General features: G+C 37.2%; 1 protein-coding gene and 1 long non-coding RNA gene across 2 annotated transcripts in view; one reads left to right on the top strand and one right to left on the bottom strand.

Moving 5' to 3' along the window:
- LOC143305914 (uncharacterized) overlaps nucleotides 1-17,550 on the top strand; it is an 85,187-nt gene extending 67,637 nt beyond the window's left edge. The window contains exons 2-3 of the long non-coding RNA XR_013063127.1: nucleotides 15,759-15,926; nucleotides 16,018-17,550. This is a non-coding gene — a long non-coding RNA (uncharacterized LOC143305914). The remainder of the gene's footprint in view (nucleotides 1-15,758; nucleotides 15,927-16,017) is intronic.
- amon (prohormone processing protease amontillado) lies at nucleotides 365-23,462 on the bottom strand. Its single transcript, XM_034321036.2, has 12 exons — nucleotides 22,336-23,462; nucleotides 15,361-15,465; nucleotides 13,963-14,230; nucleotides 12,125-12,162; nucleotides 10,215-10,291; nucleotides 8,405-8,669; nucleotides 6,831-7,043; nucleotides 5,391-5,491; nucleotides 4,627-4,860; nucleotides 4,091-4,255; nucleotides 3,849-3,966; nucleotides 365-3,754 (listed from the first exon to the last, which is right to left on the bottom strand). The coding sequence occupies exons 1-12, from the start codon at nucleotides 22,762-22,764 to the stop codon at nucleotides 3,590-3,592; spliced, it is 2,178 nt and encodes a 725-aa protein (XP_034176927.1). The 5' UTR covers nucleotides 22,765-23,462; the 3' UTR covers nucleotides 365-3,589.
- Between the last annotated feature and the right edge of the window lie 124 nt (nucleotides 23,463-23,586).

The raw sequence follows: 23,586 nt of genomic DNA, 5'->3' as shown, positions 1-23,586 counted from the left end.
CAGAAGAATCTTGGACGAGTAATCGCACGATTTACTCGTTATTGGCATTGGCAAAGAAACGGAAGCACTCGTACTTTGTAGACGAATCGATATGGATCTAGATTCTAGAAGAAGCCGTATCCTCGAAACGATACGATCCCACCTCGACGACGAAGCTTTACTACGTTGATACCAAATATCTGCTTAGGTTCTAATACAGTTAGGACGTATTAGTTCTACTCGGTCAACCTTCTTCTCTAATACCCACTCTTCACCCTTTAAATAACAAAACAAATCCATCGATCAGTGATCGATCGTTAAATTATAAAAATGATAATTAGACGAATGGATCGCAGGTACAGCATATAAAAACGATGCAGGCCAAAAAATAAAGATTTTATTCATCCACGTACATCACGTACAGAATAAGGTTGATTAAATTCATTTCAACTATATATATATATATGTATATATATATGTATATATAATATGTATTTTTTGTTGACGTCGTTTATCCTTTATCATGTTTAATACATAAACTTCAAACTCTGATCTCTACGTATGTATTAGTATCTACACGTTATTTTTTTATCTTTTTTCTTTTCTTCTCTTCTTTGGTTCTTATATACGTATATTATATACTCTTTTTCTTTTGTCTATCTCTCTCACATTCATACTCTCTTTCTCACTCTCTCTTTCTCTAGATATTACCATACGCTGCTATCTATTCCTTTTGCAATCTAAAAATCGAGAATTCTTTGAATCAATTCAATTTGCAATGGCAGCGAGCATTGGCCAAATCATTTCGAATTTCGAAATAATCGATGTTGTATGAATATTGATAGGTCATTCTTCTTCAGATCTATTAAACCCTTGCCTTATGTGTTTTTCATTGATCCAGAATTATAGAATCAATTATTTCATGATCGATGAAATGAAGAAAATTGAAATTCTTAAAATTTTTACGTAAGGTTACTTAAAGATACAACTTGTCTTAATTAGATTAGATATGACACGAATAAAATCCAACGTTGAAAGGCAAGGGATCAAGCCTTTGAGAAGTTAATTTTATTTTTATTGGTCGTCTATCTGCAGGGAGTTCCATTTCAAAATTTTAAATATTGCAAGTATCTTTTTGATAACCCTTGGACGTATATTTACGTCTTTGCTACTCAAAGGATTCATAGTCCTTAATAGGTCCTTCCCAAATTGGTTTTGTCACATTCTATGAGTCGATAATGTTGTTACCTTTTTTTTTAAATCAGGTGTCCAATTTCATGGAGATGTATGCGAAAAATTGTCCGCACGCACGATTTCGTTATTAACACCTTAGCTATCATTTGCAGATCCAATAGATAAGTATTAACTCTGTTTAAGTTAATATCGAAAGGCTAATTAATTTTCAATTAATAATTGCCAGCATCAAAATTTCTAAAAATTTCATTAAATAATGAATCAATTATCGTTCAATTAATACTGATGAATTTTACTGACAATGGGGCTACGAAATGAAAGCAGAAGATTTATATGAAGTCTTGATCTTGTGTCTGGTCCATGCGTGCGAACGTAGAATACGTTTCTTTCCCATTATGTGTAGATTTTTTTAAAAGAATTTTAAAATATCAAAAGGTCTTTGACCTCGACTTAGAGGTAGCCAAAAATCTCTGATATCATTCAATTAAATATACATATTTCAAAGAAAGATATATCCATTCTGAATTCATGGCTACCACCCAAGTGAATTTCATACAAAATCGTTACTATCAGAAATACTTTGTGCGTAATGCGAAGAATCCGAGATATATGGATATGTTTATTCAGTTCGTCAAAGACAGAAACGTCTGACGGTCGTAATAGTCCTTCAAGTACTATTTTCTCAAAAAAAAAAAAAAGATCCATAATTGTCACTGGTGACCCGCACCACAATAATTTATACAGAATGTTAGAAGAAAAAAATGACAATTAGGGTAGATAGGATATTGCCTCTCTAAGTGGCAATGTTTTTTCTTCTTTCTTTTTCAATATTTTTTAAAAACAATATGTTTCTTCAGTAACGATATGTACTTGCAATCTTTGTAGAGAATGTTTGACCGAGGAAGATCAGTTAATTCGTCACACAGTATGTAGAATATATTTTAAACAAATACAGTTGCAAAATAAAATATAAATTTGTATTTTAATCTAACAAACGACACCACATCGTCCATCAATATAATATTAAAACACGATAACAATAACACTACGTATCCCTCCGTAAAAGACAATGCGGACCCAATCTCGCGTCACTTAGAGAGGTAATAATATTTTCTTCTTTGAATAAAGCCAATAGGTACGTGTATATATACATATATATATAGTTGAACATCTAATAGTCTATAATAGATATATCATCGAAAAGAAATTCGTATTCTTCGCGAAGCTTTCGGAACTTTTGAGAGATCAAAAAGAAACGTTGGCACGCGTGGACCATCAGTGTTCCCGTCTGATCGTTTCCGTTTACAAGAATCGCCTCTCAACTCGACACGCGCTAAAAGAAGCTCGGCTACGAATCCCATTGTTTTAATTGGTACGAGTACGGACGGGCTCGTCGAGTTGCGAGGACCATACCGAATGATTTTTATTGTTCCCAGCTGAAACTCTTTGGCATTAACTTTGGTGTAGCCCGAGGACTGTTCTTTTTGTTGATTCGTCGAAATCTTGTCTTTTTTGAATCAAAGAAAATGTTCGATCTTTGGTATTTAGGTCTCTTCAATGCTCAAACAGCTACGATAAATAGTATAATTTCTTCTTTGTTATTTTAATTAAGTATAGTTAAATCTTAATGACATGTTCTTGAAAGAACTTTAAATACGATATTAAAGATTGTACGTAAGTAAGATTAACACGTTGACTGCCATGGGGTCGCTGGTGACCTGCACCATAATCTTAATATAGGATATATGCTATTTTGAGTAACCACGTTAAACTTTTTGTATATGGAACTATTAGTTTTTCTATTTCTAGAATTTCATAGGTAGCCCCAGAAGAAAAGTTTTCTTAAAATAATTATAAAAAGGAGATGGGAAAAAGCATATAGCAGATTGAAAATGAAAAATGATCGTACCTATAATGTCTGTCTCTATCTCTATTTTTTATTATTATGGCAATCAACGTGTCGACATTTGCAAAACAATCACACCATCCCTGCTTCCTCTGCCATATCAACGCCCTTTACTAACAATAATAATTATAGTCTATTAATCATAATAAAACTCACGCATCGTCCATTAACATTAATAGTAATTATAATCTAAAAATTTTCAAGCAACCTATCAAAATATAATTACGTCTGCTAACACGCAGGATTGATTTTGCAAAAAGTACGATTGTTCCTGTTGAAAAATTCGAACGTAACTGAATTGAGATCAGAATTGAGAACACAAAGCTTTTTATGGTACAATAATCAGCAAACGATCACGGAAACACAGCACGATGGTTGCGTTCGAATTTTCACACCTGTAAAAATCAGATCCTTAAACGATAAAGACTTGTTGCATAAACGTATCTTTCTCTTTCTCTCTTTCTTTCTCTCTCGATATGAACGTTCCTAAAATCATGGAGTTCCTCCTGGTTACATCGCGGTCGAACGTTCTTCGTGAGCCTTCTTGACGATCGCTAGTTTCGAGTGTGGATCAGCTGCCGGAAGTCCGGTGTAAGGTGGATCTCTGGTGCCATGCAACATCAGAGTCCACTCCCTGATCCATCCTGTCTGGGGAGTTTGAGTATTGAAGCTCACCTGGGCATAATTTAATAAATGAATATCAAAATTATTTCAACTATAATTTCAATAACCCCATGGATCATCGATAATATCGTCTTCCTCCATTTACCTCTAATAGCCATGTCCCCTGAGGATATTCTCCCCAGGTGTGGGTGGTCATAAAAGGCCATTTTGTGAAACCATCTCTATGATCGTCGTCCTTTGTCCTCCGACTTAGAATCATTGATCTAAAAATAGATCTTTCATTACGAAACTCCCATAAGCTCTGTTATCCAATAGTTCCAATTACTAGTGTGATTTTAATCAACATTAATAACAGTGTACCAATCAGAATAATAATTAGAAAAGTACCTGGTACCCATGGGAGAAGTTAAGAACAGCTCCAGGTCACCACGACGAGAAGCATTCACGGAAATAACAGCCTGCACGTGTTCCAAATAGTTCACAGCGTACTCGGTGCCAGCGCAGGCATCAGTCTTTATTTTCAACAGGATCGATCGGTCGCTCGTCACTTCTCTAAAAAGGAAATTGATACACGTTTCTGGACACACCGTCGACCTTCTGAAAAGACCAAGTCTCTGGGGGAAATGCTTGTCGGATCACACAGCCGGTGATTTTTCTGTGTCGGGAAAAGGCAAGACTAGTGTGTAACACGAGGAAAAGCGCGACAGGAGGGCAGCCGAGATCAATACCCTGGTCATCCACGAATAATAATCTGCTGGACGTGTAGCATGCTTTATATGCTTTTATATTTCTCAGAGTGGAAATAGAAAAGGATAAGCCAGTTAAAGAGACGATAATAAATGATGAAGGAACAAGGATCGCGCTATAAATTTTCCTGATTTTCAGAACTTTCAGAGTGACCTTAATATCTGAAAAACACTCACTGAGTTTCAAACACGGAACCAGCTTCACAGTGATACCGTGGCGGTACAGTTTTCCATTTCTTCGCCAAGGCAACCATCGCACCAGCATCCAGCACACCGTAACCGAAGAGGTGGTTAAATTCCAAACCGACACCGTTCATCGTCCAATGGAATCTCCCTTTAGCGTCGAACAAAGAATTTCTCTTTGACGTTAACACCGTCAGATGCTGAATGTCTCGCCAGGTCAACTGCGGACTGAAATAATCCAACGTAAAGATTTTTTTATTTTCATCGCTCTGCCCTAGTTAACAATTTATTTTATTCAAAGAGAAACGTTATGTCAGCCCCATTTAACTGTCCATCAAGAAGTACAGAAATGTTTGCGTAACAGACTTAATTAATACAATTTTCCTTTCACATTTTGCGCGCCCACGAAAGCTGAACAATGCATTTGACGTTGTTGGAAAATCATGATTTTCCGTGTGAAATAACAATGGACCCGATACACTGGCTTGTCAGATTTTAACTGAAGGCTCAAAGGGAGAAAAGTGCAGTGGAATGAAAAAAAAAAAAGAAACTTGTCTGAAATTGAGGATGAAAGGGATTTTAACTTTATTAACTCGATATTTTTCGCGATCCATCGATTGCGCCATATGGAAACTCGGATACCTTTAATTCCCGAATAACCGGGAATTTTGTGAATTTTTAAGGCATAGTTTCACGAAGAAATTTTGTTACAAATTCAAAGGGAATATGAAATGAAAAGAATTTTGTAGCGTACTCACTTAGCTTCGAGAGCAAGGGCAAAGACTCCAGCGGCTTCCGGTGCTGCAGCCGATGTTCCGCTATGAGTAGTGGTGCATTCACCGTAGAGATCAGTGGTAGCCTGCGAGGAAAGAGGAAAAGACAATGTGAACGCATAATTGCAAACGAGCACGTTTCTCAGCTGAAATTAGAATTTACTCGAACGGGTTATCTAGCGCAGCTCATTACGAGAATCTACGTCATTTGCATTTTAACGATTGTACGGAACGTTTTAATTGAGATTCATTATAGAAACGACTCTAGCGTATTTTACGAACAATTATAAGGGATTAAATATTTACGAATCGTTTGAAATAATTGAATGCGAAATGGTTTCCTGGTGTGTCTACGATTGAAAGCAACTCCCAAAGGCGATTAAACTCTTGGAACGTTATAATTTCCTTGGCAGCGCATCCACGCGTGTCCCACGGATATCGAGAAAGTTTCAGTATTAAAAGTTTACGTTCGATTGCCAGAGACTGCGATAAAATCGCGATAAACACCGGTGCAATCGAGTTTTTACGACAGAGGCGTAAGTACCACCCTGGGCGATTAGGTACTTCGAGAAATTGCAGTCTTCTTTACGAGTATAATACGGATTTTTCGAAAAATTCACAAAATGATTGATGATATTTCGCTGCGTTTTTACGTGATATAAAATGTATGAGAATTTGAAGAATATCAGAGGTAGAATTCTTTTCATTCGCTTCACGCGTGGACAGTCAGAGGGTAAATAAATCTTATTTAAAAAGCTGGTACGTGTAATCTGCGCCAGGAATACTCGCATTCACCCCATCTTTCCTCTTTATATTCCCGCTCGTTCGAGCATGAAATTTTCGTGAAACAAAGAGAACACTAGAAACCCAGGCGATCCGTGTTCATCCATAAAATCCCGGCTATCGAGCACAAAAACAGCCATGAAAATGAAAGAGGGAGGTAAAATCCATTCAGGATCGTGTTTCCTACTGGTAGAAGGATTTTAAACGATGCGAGGTAACTGTGCAGTTAACGTACAGTTTAATAAGTTATATTGAAAAGAATTCTCTTTTTTTTCATTTGGCTACTTGTTAATTTGAAACATGTTTCATTTTTGTAAGAGATTGTTGAGATATTTGATCTCGGGGGAAAAATAGAATGGAACACGCGTTGAAACTCGACGAGAATTTCACTGGAATTTCACGGTGGTTTCAATCGAATCAGACATTCTTGCGATGCAACGAAATTCCTGTCTCGTGTTTATGGGGTTAATCTATTCCTGCCCCATACCTTGATCCTTCACTCTGCGTGTTCGAAATACTTGAAAATGTTGAGCTGCTCTATAGTGTCAAGTTTTGAGCAAATTTCGAAGATCATTGAATGCTTAGATTTCTAATAAAGTTAATTGTAATTGTGACAACAGAATAAAAAGAATTGCTACTTACCACCCCTATATTTGGATCCTTAGCCCCATTGCTGAAAGTCGAGGCTAGGGTGCTCGAACAGCTCTCGTCGTAATGAGCATTTTGTCCGTCGTTAATAGCACTATTAATGCTGACAGTCCACATACTAGCTGCATAACCATCGCAATTGCAATCGTCTTCTTCTCCACCGTCCCCGGATGCCCATACATAAATATTCCCCAACCCTCTTCTCCCCTATGAATAACAAAAACGCCACTTCGAAAAATGATACCAATAGAAATATTGAAAATTATAATTATCAACTGTAAGGAGACTATTAAGGTCATCGTGAGGTGTACAGGTTTACGGTTGACCGAATATCTAACTGGACACCTTTGGCACAATTTTCATGGAATCCAATACCCATCCCCAAAGGATTTTCGACGTCGTTTGCCCACTGGTGCAGCACGTAACGACCTGTCATAACTCGTGTACGTAACGATGTGTTGTTAAGGGTGATTCCGATATACAGGAGACAGTGTTTCTTAGACGTTGGAATATTGCAGATTCTAATAATTATCGACTACCCTTCCGTGTTCAGTGGAGAGATCGTTACGAGTTTGCAAGCTAAATCTAAAGTTCATATTATATCATGCTCCCTATATTACATAATAACTCTTAGGAATTTGAAGAATTTCAATTTAATTAGAATCTGTTCATTTTCATTTTCGAAGGTTCTTTGTGAAAATGACATAATTTTTTTTTTTTATTATAATTTAAATCGTCTATTTTTAAAGGGTGTACATATGAGCTCTTTATTCTGAAAATTAATTTATATTGAATGCCTCGTTTTGAAATTGAGAACGTACGAGTTTCGAAATTAATTAATTACCTAATTAATTATCGACGAACCACAAAGAGAACAATCATAACTTAGCACACTCACAATCAAATCCACTCACTCCGAAATTTATTGATTAATCTGTACATTGCCTAAGAGAAAAATTATTTGTATATAAAGCTTTTACCCGCACATCGATCCAATTATACCAACAATTAGGTATACTAAACCACGACCATCTGCTATGATAAATTATCGACGTTTTCATTTGAAACGAAGGGTGCACTGATTGGATTCGATGCAATTATTGGTTGCTTCTCGGTGGTGCTCGTAAATATCTTGAAAACTCGAACGCGTTCACCTTTTCTGCAGAATAATCGGATTACCACTAGAATGCATTTAATGCACTTTTTGCCCCGCGACCTGTGGCACGTGTTATGTGCTTCATAAATTCAATTCTACACTCCTTTGAGTAGAACGTGTGCTCCATCGTGTGGTATAATTTGATTTCTAGCAGGCAATATTTTTTTGCAAAAAAAGAAAACGCTTGAAATATAAATGTATTTCAAGTTCTTTTAATTATTATTCGCTTGCACCATTTTCGTTAATTACGTTTCGCTTCACTTTCCCAAAATACAAAGATGTTCATTATCGTTGGAACTCCCCAGGTTAGTTCAAGGTAACACGATTAATTTCTTGACGAAGATACGAAGGACGAGTAAAAGGATCCCCTCTGGTTTGATATAAGAGAAAAAAACTTGACACTAATACACACCTCGTTAACTCCTCGCACGATGGCCCTCATCGTCGCGTTTCGAGGCCCGTCCACCGTCTTCCCGTCGTCCGTCGGTCCCCATGAGGCGCTATAAATGTCTATGAGGTCAGGTTCGTGTCCCATGCTGTTAGCTTCGATCAGATCGGTCATGTAAGGCTGATCCAACATTCGAATCCCGGCGACTTTCGAATCGTAAGCGACACCCACACCGCACACCCCGTTGTCTCGTGCCGCGGCTACCTCGCCGGCACATCTGGTGCCGTGGCTGTTCAATAGGAAACAAGCTTAATTAGATATCGTTCGATATCAGCAGCGACTAGGAAAATGTTTGCCCGTAGGATTACAGGCTTTTACATCGAGTATACACAACGACTGAACGGTGTACCTAGCCAGATTGATTTGATATTTTGAGACTTAACTTGATAGACCTGCTAAAAGTGTTGATGTTACATTCCCTAGAAGTGCTGGATGAGCAACCTTGCCGAAGAGAAGCCGATGAAAGAGAACTTTGTTTTATTCAAAATTAAGTGAAATCGAAAGAGCGTTCCTTTGAAAATTCGACTAAAATAACAAACACTATTTCAAGTGTAATTTAATAGATTCCACTTTCTCTTCTTTTATTACAGTCACTAGATTCATTCAGCTTTTACCGTCCTTTGCTATTTATTACTCGCATTCTGATTGAACCGATAAAATCGAGAAACGAAAGTCGTAAAAACAGTCTGAACGACTCGGTCACGGACGTGTCATTGTTGAAACTGAAACGATTGCGGTTGAATGTCTTTAATAAGTTTCTTCATCCTCCAGGATAAACGTGAACGAGATGTCAGGGATTGACCTTTAACCCTTTGAGAGGGTAGCTGTCCACAATAAGCGAAGGTGTGTTTCATTTCAGGAGGGACGACGTAAATTTCTTTTGATCACCTTTAAATTTATTTCCCACAGAAATTCGTGTTCTCTTTGATTAATCGAAGCATCGAATTACAAGACTATAACTTGATAAAATATGTTGTCGAACTCCTCTGACAACTGTCTCCGATTTCTTTCGATCTAAGAATACGACAAGAATATTGGCGTTTCTTTGGAAAGAACAGCTGTCAGAGAAATCTGAAAATTCGCTTTTGTCTCGACGAAGATGTCTCGTGCAAAGGGGGAAAAAAAGAGAAACTGATTACGAGGGTTCTTTTCCCTCTCCGTATAAAAGAAGACATATTTTCTAAGCTTGGAAACGAACACAATCAAAAGAATTTCTCGGTGACCATTCAATGGAAACGTTTGTCAGTAGCAAGAACTGGTGGGAATTGGCTTACGTAAGTTGTCAAAGAAAAATAAGAAGAAAGTTTTTACGAAAGAGACCAAGGTGAATCGATTCTAGAATTATTTTCACGTAATTCTTCGTGGACTTGAATCAAAACCTGATAAAAGAGAAGCAGCTTGTTTCGTTAGTCACAATAGAAGATTTCTATTCCAAGCTTCAGATCGAATTATTCCCAGAAATTTCGCTCGTTCGTCTAATCAAACCATCGATTTCTTATTATCCGACAAAAAAAACAAATTACGTTTATTCACTCCTTCATTTTTCCTTGACTTTTTCCGTCTGAATTGTGTCAACCTCAGTTACGAAAGAGAAACTGGAAACTGGAAACAATTTTCTTTTCTTAACAACTCTTGGTTCATTATTGATACTAACTGCTGCACGATAATTAATAGTTACGCGATCTTGTTAAGACTGGGTTGTTTTTAATTTTATTACATTTAATAAACGATAAATTCCTTGAAGTCTGAGAAAATATTTATATTCATCACTCACCTGTTAAACCAGTCATCAGTGTATCTTGGATAAGGGTAAGGGTCGTTACTGCTGAAGTCGTAAGAAGCCTTGGCATTCTGAAACAAATAAAACAATAAGACGAAGAACGATCCACGTTGACTGCCGCAGTAGAAATATCAACGCTTAATGCGACCCATGTGTGACCGTCGCAGTAGTAATAACCACATATAGTCAGACACGCTTATTAATGTAGTAGCTTCAGTGATATTCAGAATTTCTTTTCTCCCTCATTTTTTAATTATTTAACTGAATCTCTAGCAAAAGCAGTGGAGCATTAAATTGAAGATACCCTGGAGCTTTCTGAACGGGTAGAAAGTTGAATGAATTCTGCAAGCAGCCCCTTTATGGTAATTTCCTATGAGACTCCTGGCTCTCTTTTTTCCTATTTGAATTATTCCTTTGAGTAGCGGGCATTGATTTTCACCCACAAAGACGTCGTTAATTAATTGAACAAAGTCGACACAGTTTACACGCCATAAAAATCATTTATCCGTTGGATTTACCTATCATAAATTTTTCCTGCTCATAGGCAACGTTTCTCGACCATTAATCTTCGTCTTCTCGAAGGAAACTACCCTTTCATGCCCACCCTCGTTTCTTTTCCTACCTCTCTTTTTTTTTATCTCGCCTCACGTGACCACATCACCTTGTTTTCTACCTTTCTGATAACCACGTCACCGATAAAAATTCCACGATTTATACTTGGACGTATTTCACTCACGTAGAACGATTGAACAAGCTTCGCTGAATTCAAATTTCTTTCCCGAGGGAATGACAACGGGAAGGCTATAATTAATCATCGTAGAATTATGTCCACGAAAATCATTTATGTTCTCTAACCGGAACTCAAGTTTTTTTCATTCATGAAGTATCTTCAACACGTGACGTGGGTTGTGTTGTCTGTCTACTTAAGCAAGAAAATTCCGAGAAAACTTCCCTCTCATATTATCACGCTCCCCTTTATTTATCCGCGAATATTGCACGGCACATTCGCAGAATGTTTCAGTGTAATATTTATTTAAGAGAAACTGTATTAAGGAAAGTCGAGCACCTACTCTCGTTACGAGAAGAATGAGAATTTGAAAGCATTATCATTTCACTCCTCTGAAAAGCCGAAAATTTTTCGAATTTTCTCTTACATTATTCAGTACACGTTCGAGATTCTACATTGAAGCATGTTTAATAACATTCCTTTTTTCATAGAATGGATGGTGAAGATCGCTTAGGCTACGTGATTCAAATCCAATAGCTCTTTTTTATAGATCAAGCTGGTTTTTCGTAAGATGCTAAAGTTATGCATAAATAAGATAACTTTTCCAATTAACGAGAAAGTTACAACGATAAAAAATGCTGAACGAGTAATTACTTTCCGAGGGTTTCGAAAGTTATTAAAACTGTTCTTTTGCTCGTGGTTTTTCACCAAGTACCGTTTAATTTGCTGACTGAAAAACGTTGGCTTCTTTCACTTTGCGTTGATTAACACTGAGTCGCTACAAACGAACGATCGCTATAGTGGACGATAAATTATTTGAATAAATTACCATGTATGACCCTCGGAAGAGTCAACACGTTAACGTAGACGACACAGAGTCGCGTTATTCGAGTGAATACCGAGAAGGACATCAACAATGAAGTTTCAGAGAAAGAAAATGAAAGCGTCTCGTCGTGAAACCTCATCGCCGTCCATTTACCATGAGAAGGTCGTGTTCATGACTCGATTTGAATTTCAATAAGCGTTCAGTGGCTATGCTAATGAACCTTGTGAAAACTATTTCAGCATCGAAAACAGAAAATTAACTCTCAGGCACGAAGTTCTTGATATTTATCGAAAGGTAAATTTATAAATGAAATAAAATGGAAATTACAATTGTAATAACGAAAGTACTTACGTAATTATATTTTAAATCCGGATGCATATAATCAACACCTGAAACAAATAAAAAGAAGGTTTTCAAGTAGAACAGATTTATTAAAATCTTCAGTACACACGTTATCAAATATAAGGTAAAAATACGAGATAAAATAAAATGGCAATCAAATGGTATTTCAAGTATTAGTATGGATGTTTCCCAACGATAACACGATGGTAAACCGCAGAAGGCTAAAATTCTTAACAAGCTGTATGTCTGTACATTCCCTACAATTTAGGAGATAGTATCGGGTCTCCAGGCTTTAATAAATGGTCAGAAACGAACCGTGGTTACGCACCCCACCCCCAGGAATTATCGATTCGTGTTCGCAACACAGTGTCCCGAAAAATTACGTTTCCATTGTGGTAGAGTACATTTAATAATTATGATATTTGATTTATGATTTGAAATTCTTGAATTGGAAAGAAAATTAATTACTGAAGCTTAGTATAATTGTATAAAATTTTATTCGAAAACATAAGCTTTCAAGACCCTCTCAAAGTACTTAATACTCTGGCTTTTCTCAGTCTGGAATCTCAGTTACCAAGTTTCTTGAATTGATTATAATTCTACTTATTAAAGTTATTTGTCGTCATTTTCGCTGCCATTCAAGACGATTAAAAGAGTATTTAGAGATACTGAGAGTATTTAGCACTGAAAGATTTAAGTAGTAATACATGAAAATGATGAGACAGTAGATTTCAGATGAGTACAATTCCTTTAATTTCCATTGAAAATTCTTGCAATTCTTCTGTATCGATTTCAGATGAATAAATAAACAGAGAATTCAAGATTACATCAAATACAATTATGATTAATGTTCTCGATATAAATAATTCAAAATCAAAGAACAACTCTCTCTGCGTATACCTTCATTAAGGATAAGATGATCATTTATTAACGCGGTCACAATTAACAAATAAATTGGACGTAGTTTATCGTGAAATTCAAGTAATGTTTGAAGGAATATCAGCTTTAAGCCTCAATGAAAATCGAATCGTTGATAAATCTCCCCGAAGCTGAACCGATCACGTCGCCGTTTGATCCGCTAGATTGTTGATTATCGGCATTCCCTGAAACTCGTTCGTGCCTCTGAATTACGGAATTCAGTATACACGATTTAATCGACTTCCCTGTATCGTCAGACCCATAGATGGATTTCGCGTTGAATTTCATTACACCGGAGAATTGCATTGAGATACTTGGTGATAAAAACAATTCGAAGACCGACAAATACGAATCACATCAAAATTTATACTAACAGTGTACTTTAGATTACTTGAAATATATTTTATTTCATTAAAATTATCTAGAAAATATTGCATGATGTTCATAGAGGTGTGAAATTGAAGTTAACGACGGTACGTTAAAGTATTAAGGAAAGTAAGGGTAATTAATGAAATTACGTGGCAGCAATATCCTTAATTGATTATCAGCCTGCCGTGGCGTACAATTAATGCAGCTAACCTCAGGAATGTTAGCTAACTACGTTCATGTGCCGCGTAATCTAAGCTAAAACGCTTTCTGTTAATGAGATCTCGAGAAGCCGGCAGCAAAATTGCTACCATTAAATCCACCAAACGACCCATTAACGATGTAACCTCTAAGATGTTTTAAGCTTTTTAAACGACCGCTTAGAGGATAACACCTTACGCAATGCAATTAACAGATTTGCATTTCTATCCTTTTGAACGCATTTAAAGTTCTTAAAATTTTGCAATTTATACTAAACCAACGCTTATCCTTCGAATTTTTCAAAGTACTTTGACCTAAAAACGTTAATAAAATACGAAAAAATAATAATTAAATCCTCTTACCATCGTCCATTATAGCCGTGGTCACATTTTTCCCTGTAACACCTTGAGCCCAAGCTGCTTTCACGTTCAGATCCAACTTCGGTTTCCCGCCATTTTGACCGGTGTTCTTCAGGTACCACTGATACTGGAAGTACGGGTCTGACGGGTCTCTGTTGGCCGGATTCGCTGGATTTTTAATTTGGTAAAGGGGCACAAGATTATCCACGCTCAGCGGCTTGTAGCCTCTCTTCACCCTCTTGAATCCAGGCTGTTGCACCGCGGTGTGCACCTAAAACATTTAAACGAACCCTCCTGCCTCAATATTTTACATTAACACGCTAGTTTCATCCCCTTTCGCGAACCAACTGTCGGCTAATTTGCCTTTTCCAAGCTTCGTCGAACAACCAAGGGATGGAATTAATTCTTTGAGTCTTAATTAAAATATATTTAGAGCGGACGATGAACTATTTCTTCAAATTAGATTTCCACAATCTGTAGAATTTTCCAATTTTTAAAATTATCTTATTTTAAATTTGTTTCTAACATTTTTATCACCGTGTATTTTCAACATCGGTGCTGAACATGTTAACACTAGATTGCTAGAGCGAGTCAATTTGACTCATTTACGATTTTATTGCTATACATATAGAAAAACTTAAATGATTTTTTTTAAAACATATGTTGGTTTCTAATAGAATTATGAAATGTGCTATATCTATTTTGACGGATCTATTTGTCCGGCAATCTAGTGTTAAAACAGAAGAAGAAACAAAACCCGGTCGGGTTTCATCCGATACTGTGAACTTCATCCATTCTATCGACTCCCACAAATTATGGAAAAGTAATGAATGTTTGGTTAAAGCATTTCAGCCTGGAATCGATAGAAAAGAACGATGGAAAAACGAGTCGCGGCGATGAAAATTTATGACAGGTCTGTGGATAAAAAAGGTCAACGAGCGAATCTTCAATAAGAATCGACGACACTTCTATATAGTTGTGAACGAACGATACTATCAAAAGATCGTAATTTTATGCGAGCAATTTGTCCTTGGTCCGATTATATATCTTTTGCTCCGTTGGAAATTGAGATTTCATTTACATTTATATCGACTACCTTTTGCTAGCGAGCTTTTAAATCGAGTTTCACGGATCCACCTACGATTCTTTCGCAATTGAAACCTTTCTTTCTTTTAAGGATGTCTTTAAAAACGAATAAATTTTTATTCCCCTGTTATGGAACTATTTAGAATAGCAAATGGAATAACGTGACGATGAGAAAATTGTTGGGATCGATCAACGATACACGAAAGTGGAACGAAATTGAAAGATTTCAATTGATTTCACGGTGAAAATAGAATAAAGAACGAAATTGTACTGTTTCGTGGATGGAAGTCGATGGAATTGAAAAGGATCACTTACCAAGGGATCTACTTTCAATTTCCTCATATGCGGCACGGATCTTTTGCTTCGCGCATGAGGTAGAGCCCTGTGTACGAAATGGTATTCCGTTTGACTGTCCAATACCTAAACAAAAAATAAAAAATGTTATCTCATTGTTAGGTATGGAAATTCCATTCCAGCATTGCAAATATAAGAAAAATGATATTTTCGAATTCCAGTAAAATAGGAAACTAGGAACTACAGTTGGAGAAGTCTAATTGTAAGACTGTTAACAAACTTGTTATTTCCTTTCAATCATCTTACAGGAAGGATTCGAAGGAGCTTAATCCTCCCAGCTTCCTTCAAAGAAATTTTAAATACCTTCTCGATCAAACATCAAATAAAAAGTATTAAAGTATTTTTCCTTTTTTTTCCAGATGTCCAGTGGGTAGATAAATGCGATGGATCAGGGACATCGGTTCGTCGTTCCAATCGAGCCAATTGCAAATAGATAAACTCGTACAGGGTGTTATACGATTAATAAATTTGCCTTCCGGGAGAAAATCGATCAAACTGACAGTGGATTAAATACACATCTGTACGAGGTATTTACCCCTATCACCTACATTGATCAATTACTTGAATTTATCTGATGATGGTTTAAATATTAACAAAGAGAGAAATTATTATTTACAGATATCGTGTGTCATCATTTTTATTTCTAAGCTATCTATCTAAAATATCCATAATGCGACTACTGAGGGTTAAGTTTAAAGCTTCTGAATAACTTTTCACGAGGGATTTTAACGAGTGTATTTAAACATTTGCGCTGTTTAAGAAAGAAATCGCAATAAAAACAACCCCCTTATTGTACAGCGCGACGATTCATCGGGTAATCACATTATCGTCTTCAGAAGTCGTGGAATAATCATTATCTGAACTCAGACTCGACGAGATAAAACTTCTATAAACATTTGTTACATTTTAATTCAAACTCGTCGTCCACCCCTTGAAACATCCTCGACTGTACGAAGATTGAACAGCGCAAGATTCTAATCTTCTTTCGATGTCGGATAAAAACACTTCTCCGTCAGGTTTCCACGGGACCTGATTATTTTTCCAATAGTTCCAACTCGTGTTTCTTGTACGAGAGCAAACATCGTGTCAAAGTTGCCGAGTGTTGAAGAACTTTCGCGAAGAAAAACGCAAGAAATTCAGTAGAACACGTGCACGATATTGACGTCCGACCCAGTGCACTTGACCGCGTCGCAAGAAATCTCGTTAGTTTATTGAAATCCTACCACTATGTCGACGTGTGCCATGCCGTCATTGCATTTATAATAAAAAAACGTGCGAGTGTTGCAAATTTCCTTCTGATAAATTCAGGAAATCAGCCACGCTGTTTATCCGCCGGCGCGTTGATAGAATTTCCTGAAAGCGAAACCTTAACGACACCGGAGATATCCCTCTGTTCGATTATTCCATCAGGCTCCTTTTTCTCGCCAAGATCGATGAGAAACGTACTACGAGAAGGAAGGATCATAAACGTAAATCCTGCTTCTACTCTGCTCTTTCGCAACCGTGTAATTTCATTTCCTTAGGTGAATAACGTTCGAAACGAGCATCGTTAACACCTTCGCCGCTATAATAATGATCAATTTGTAAGACTGTATGTATAACGAGAATGTATAACAGATACGCAGTTTATTTTTTAAAAGGTCTGACAATCCTGGAATTTTTATTTCATCTTCAAGTTCCATGAACATTAAATGAAACTTTTGAAAATGTTCCAGCATTGTCGTTCATCGAATGAGAAACAGGAGCGGAATGTTTTTCCTTCCGAATCAAATTGAATGCGACACGTTGAGTGTTTGATAGATATATCAATACGGTTTGACAGTCTGTTCAGTGGAAAAGAGACAGGCCAGCCGTGATATAAAGAAACTTGAGGTCGACAGTACCTTATCATGCTATTCTCGTCCTTTGGTATTGAGTTTCCACGCGTATATCACGTCATGGTTACTTTACCATCGTTACACACCAACAGGGCACACTTAGAACTCGCTACGAACCATGATGGAGTAGCAATATCTATGCTACTTGGGTAAAATCAATGATGAAACCTGCACCTTTGATAATTATTTATTTATACAACCTTTCGATATGAAAAGTTTACGAAATCTTAAAGTCAAAGTGATTATCTACATTGAATTCATAAACGTCGATGACTCGAGGGGTTTTAACGTGTTAAGGATTAATTAGTTACCGTAACGTTTGAACAAGGTGGAATTATTAATGTAATCCTTTCGCATTTTGTTTCTCTCGACTCCATTGTCGGTGAAAGCAAACTTCAATCCGTCAAACTATACGTTTCTTAATCGAGTTTATCCCGGGCTACACGTGTCGTGTAATCCAATTAACAAGCATGCACCAAGTGCGTAACAGTGGACACGGTATAACAACCTGTGTCCAGCAGATAAACGCGAACGTAGCCCGGTTTATTGTACTTTGCCTTATGTTCAGCTGTTGCAAATGTGTATGCAAATAGAATTTATTGAGCCACCAATGTATTCGAAACATCGACTAACTCGTCTGTATACGTGGTCAACGTGCAAGCAAGAGAATTCAATTTTTCTCAGTTTATCGGGGAACAAGAAGCGTTTTACATCTCGACAGTGTGAAATATTGCTAGCAAAGTACAGGCTGCAAGTAGAAAAGTCGAAGGTTGCAAACTTCGTCCAGCATAATCCAATTATGGACAATGGTTGGAAAAGTAATTTTACTGGGATACTCTTTATATACAACGTGTTGCGATAGAAGATGGTAAACTCGGTGAGAAATGTTTAATTTTCCATTGAAAATGGCTGGAAAAATTTATATCAAATTGTTATTTTAGTTTGAAAATAAAAGAAGAATATACCTGGAATACTATAACATTTAATTATTTTCTTGAATATTAGTACATTATATAAATGATCAGTGTACCTTCAAGGCAAAGGGAAACAAGTTTAATTGAGAATACTGAAATATCTTCATCGATACTTCTCTTTCTTCCATCCCTTTGGAATTGCGAAACAACTTTACATTGTTCTTCGGTTCAATAGAGACACCATAAAAGTGTTCCTTTGAAAGGTACGAGGATAGAAGAACGATCAGATTACGTAATTTCAGTTCAGATACTCGGAAATATTCGAAACGTGCCCATCGGAACGCTGGTAGTTGCATAACTGAGTGCAGTTAACTGTACACGATCTTCCTTTCTGAGCCAGCTGTCGTCATTCCACTTGCATGAGAAGTTATAGCAATGATATTCAGAGAACTCTGCATAGTAGATAAACTTAGAAACGTTTAGAAACATAGTGTGTAAATTTATTAAAATTCTTCTGCATAAAAGAATCATTCTTCTTACTATTGTGGTAACGTAGTTTAGAATTTAGGGTAGTTTACATTTCTAAAAGCAGGAAGAGAGCCATTAAAGAGAAAAGCGATGACGAAAACCAGGCCCAAGGGTCGGCGAGTGTTTTTTCGGGCGAGGCCTTGGGCCCTATTCACAATGAATGCGAGTGCCTTTGAGGGATGGATCAGACTAGAGTTAACTTTCGAAGAGTGAAGAACGTTTAGCCTGCGAGCTATCTTCTTAATTTTGTATCTTATTCAATACCATCTTTTATTATTAAGTCTAATAAACAACATTCATTCATTATGCCACACTATTTTATATTTCCAACATACTCAGAGATAATATTTTATTACTACAACCAGTGAAGTTATGAGCTTCATCCATAGCCACGTTCAAAGCGTTAGGCCATTAATAAAGGCGCGCTTAGTCATCCCGAAGTGTGTTAACAAACCCTGCCTCTTAATAAAGAGGAATAATTAGTTCCCTGGTGCGATGCAACGGAAGTTCCTCCTCCTGTTCTAGAACCTGTTTACGTAAATGTAAAGAAGACTCTCCCGGTTAGTAGATTATATCGAACCATGAAACTTTTTAATCTCTCATTCTCTTTTTTTCAATAAAGAGATGTACCAGAACATAGAATGTTCACCTTTCTGTCGCAGAATCAAAAGGTGGTTACCAGCGTAACCGCAACATTCCGATCGATCGACCTATTTAAACATGATTCGATTTCGCTCGGCTTCTTTCCGTTAATCTTTTCATTATTCCCGGACAGATCATTTTACGATTCGTGGTAACAATGGTTCACACTTGCTAAAATACAATGGACATACGATGGTCAGTTTAAAATTAACATTCCTTCGTTGTACCATACCTCACTGTTCAGTTTAAGGTATTCATTATTAAAAATATTCTAAAGCTTTTTAGTCCCAGTTCTCGTGGACGAAAATCCCCCGTCACCAAAGATGACGATTCTTTAATCGGTCCTCAGTGAAGGCGATCGATCACCGGTGATAATCCAACGCGCACGTCACGCGACGATTAATCGTGTCAAACGGCAATCAAATGGAGCAACGTCACGTAGCATTGTAAATACCAGTTTGAAGAAGAAAATCGATCCACACGATAAATTACATCTGGCGCATAATTTCCAAGCGTCAAACAATGGAGAAAAGTCGCTCTATAATATCCTTCCCCCTTTCATATTCTCGTTCTTCCGACCAATTGACTTTACAACCCTCGTTCCTCCGATTCGAAACGAATTTCTATTCCATCGACTTTTGAAAATCGTTAGGAATCACTTTCTTGGGGGTCTGCGATTTTCTTTCGAGAAGAAAATCACAGCGACGCATTTATCTCGCTGTCTATTCCTAGAACAGACGATTCTTAATGAATCCGTCTAATGGATTTGATTGTTGTTATTATTAGAACATGTATCCTATTACGTGGGAAGGGAATCTAACAATGGACCGAAGATAAACGGTCGCAGAGGGAAAAGGTTGTAACGTTACAGAATGGTAAATGACGTACAAATTAGCAAGCTAAGTATAGGGTGAAAAGATGACTGTAACCGATGACCATGGCGGCGAATTTAATTTAAGCGAACAATTAAATGAAAGTACAATTCTGAATGGAAGCAACCAAGAGAATCGCGGAGCAGAAGAGAAGAAGGCAATAACATTCGTCTAGTGATACTAATAAAAGGAAACGACCCCCAACGTCGCGATGGGCAACGACTAACTTAATTTATCTAGCAAGATGCTCCCTTGTTGAACACTTCCGTTCGAACCTGCGCCCTCGAGAAACATTTCGTAGTAAAAAAGGAGGAAAATTTCAGAAGCTATCCTCGCCATCTTAGACGTGCTTTTGTCTCCTTTTAATGGAATCCCGAAGAGCGTTTCAATTATCGCGAGACGACAGAAATAAAAGACCCACTCCTCGTCTCTGCTGTTTAATTTGATCATTAATAAATATCAAATTGTTTCATTTTATTAATCAAGCTCTCCATGTATTCACAACAAATGTATTCTCGTTAATTTAACGCGAATATATATATGTTCCTTTGATCAACAGGATATCAGAGAATTGCGTAACGAAGGTTAATGAAATTTGTTTTCCCAGAAACGAACAGAGGGAAACGAGAAAGAAGCAGTTTAAAGGGTATGCATTGATTTACCGAATTAATGAGAATTAAATGAGAAAAGTTCAATATAAAGCGCGTTGTTTCTTGCAATATGCGAAAGTTTGTACCGATAAACGTATACTTATAGTTTTATAATTGATATTATGCCAGTGTTTACCGCGTTTGTGAACGTAACTTCGTTAAGTAACTTCGAAAGTGGAACCTTTAATCGCCTTTATACGTCATCGTATACTTATTTTAGACAAGCACTTTCGACAAAAATGTTTGATATAGTGTCAACCGTAAAACGATACCGTATATTAGCAGAAAAACAACTAGGGACGAGAGCTGGCTTCGCTAAAAGGTGCCTACGCAAAGTTTACGTGTAGGCGTCGGACCAAACCGTGTCGCTTCTACTGTTGCGCTGTCTGACCACACGCCGATCATTTCACTGCGCCCGAGTAATTCAGTAATGCAAACAGATAATCAAACCAACGCGCTTGTTTTTCGATTAAATGGAAATGAATAAACCTTTAGTAAAGTATATTATGATTTGTAATGATTTATTTGATGTTTTATTGGAAATTAAACATCCAGAGGAAGGGAGAGGAAGACTTTCTCTATTGAGTAACGGAGCTCCCTTCGGACTAAGCTAATCTTATCGTTAATACGTATTCTGTGTATTTATGACGTCGACCAACCGTTTCGAACATGTTTTCGCGATAATGCGGGCGTTCGTGGCAACGGTCACGAAATCAATGCCTCTGTGATCGTACATGCCTACGGTGAATAACAGGTCGTTCATGCGGCGAACCGATAACAAGTTTCGCGGTGATATAAATCAACGGTGAAGTGGAGCAAGGATGAAACGAGACCGGCGCAGATTATTTTTTTTTTCATGATATACTATACTTAGTCTAAAGGGATTTAAAATTTTAATAAATGTCTCAGTTTTTAATGTGCTTTGTTTATTAGGATAGGTCTATAGTAAAATACAGAATTTATAACAAAAAATAAAATATTATAAATCATTGGCCGCTAGAATAATCATATAAAAAGTAAGCTTCAAATTAAAATCTAAGCACGGGACCTGACCGATAGTACAAGGAGGTAAATAAATTTATGCCCTAACCGTCGGTAGATAAATAAACAAGTTTCCCTTGGGTATTTTCTTGTTTCTTCTCTTTTGAAGTAAACTTATCGATCGTACAAGAGAGATTTCATTCTCATCATAGTATGTTCACCCTATCCGCACCCCAAGCCATACTCTGTTTCACCCTAGATAAGCAATTTCCTCGAGGCGGTCGAACCGCGTACGCGCTACACTCGAGTATACATAATGTGTCAGTGCTAGAATCTCGTACTATGCAGCCTATCGCTATATCAAAACAGTTCCTAATGAAATCAGAATCTTAATGTTATTAAAAAAAAAGAAAACAAAAAGAATAATATTTATAATTTAAAAAAAGTAGAGGAATAGTGGTTAGGCTCTTACCGGTCCTAGATTGACGAATCCATTTCTAATAGCCACGCGATCAGCGACGTGTCTCTCCGCAGGTTGCCTCATCTTCACGAGAAAAGTGTTCGTGAACACCTCGGCACTGGTGCCGGCGCAGAGGAACGCGATCACCGCGAGTAACATAGCGATAGGCCGACGGTGTACGCTGGTGTATCTAGCATTCGCGGGCACTGTTCTCGACGTGAGCGAGGGTACCGCGATTTTCGTGCTATCAACCCGATGCAGAGAAGGGGAAGCCAAAGAATTGTTCTCGGTGGTAGTAACGGCGACGCTGGTGATGGCGTTAGCGGCTACCTTCGTCTCACTGGTGGTGAAAGCGTCGGTGGTGGTGGAGGAGACGTTTGAGTCGACGTATAAGCTTGCCGAATCGCGCGCAACAATGCAAACGACACGTGCTTTCCCCATGCTCACCTCAGGCCGACTGGCTTGACCGTTTGCTCTCAATATCCTTTCACCAATCACCGACAGGTATGCGCGGTGCACTTGCTCTTGAATTACTGCGCATGCGCGATGAGACAGTGTGCGTTTAGTGCGCGATCGTTAAACATTCGGAAACCGATTCGCGCACGTTTTAAATATTTATTTACGAGATGCGTGTAAATTCGTGTGTAGATAGAAATAAAATAAATTACCGATCGCGAATTCGTTTAATGGACAATACGGGCACACTGTTGTACGGTTCAGTCTGACGTCACGTTGTGTATCGATTGAACGATGGTACTCGTGCAATGGCGCGCTTCTACTAACCATGCGCGGTGAATTATACCTTAATATTTATGTGACACGTCATAACTTTCTTATCTTCCGACAAATATACTACTTCTATATCGTTATCTACATTATTTTAAGCTCTTTTAATGTTGTTTTAAACATAGCTAACTACGTGCACTTTTATACGCGTTTCGGATCCGCGGAAGTAGTATAACCCGACATTGGTCAGGCAAGAGTATATCACTTGTTTGTAAGAATTAATAATAACTTATTTACACGGTTGTCCGTATTTTTATCGAAATATTTATAAGAAAATAAGAAAAAGAACTTAATTATATTGAGAAAAAAAAATTTATAACAAATGTTTAACGAAAAATGTTTTATTATGTACTCTACTCGCACAATAATTCCTACATATCCAACATAATCTTAACTTCGTATATCTATTTGTGACAAAAAACATACATAATTAATTAACTACTGTTATAGAAAAATTTAAAAAATATTTATTTTCTT

This window comes from Osmia lignaria, chromosome 12, assembly GCF_051020975.1.
Source record: "Osmia lignaria lignaria isolate PbOS001 chromosome 12, iyOsmLign1, whole genome shotgun sequence".
Taxonomy (NCBI): domain Eukaryota; kingdom Metazoa; phylum Arthropoda; class Insecta; order Hymenoptera; family Megachilidae; genus Osmia; species Osmia lignaria.
This window is presented reverse-complemented; position numbering and strand designations above follow the sequence as displayed.

What these genes read in the sequence shown, in the direction of transcription:
- amon (XM_034321036.2), bottom strand. Translation starts at nt 22,764, where the DNA reads ATGGGGAAAGCACGTGTCGTTTGCATTGTTGCGCGCGATTCGGCAAGC. An exon ending in AATTGAAAGTAGATCCCTTG is followed by an intron (nt 14,231 to 15,360) that starts GTAAGTGATCCT and finishes TAAATGTTTTAG; the next exon opens with GTGCACACCGCGGTGCAACA. An exon ending in TCGTGCGAGGAGTTAACGAG is followed by an intron (nt 7,044 to 8,404) that starts GTGTGTATTAGT and finishes TGTTATTCATAG; the next exon opens with GGGAGAAGAGGGTTGGGGAA.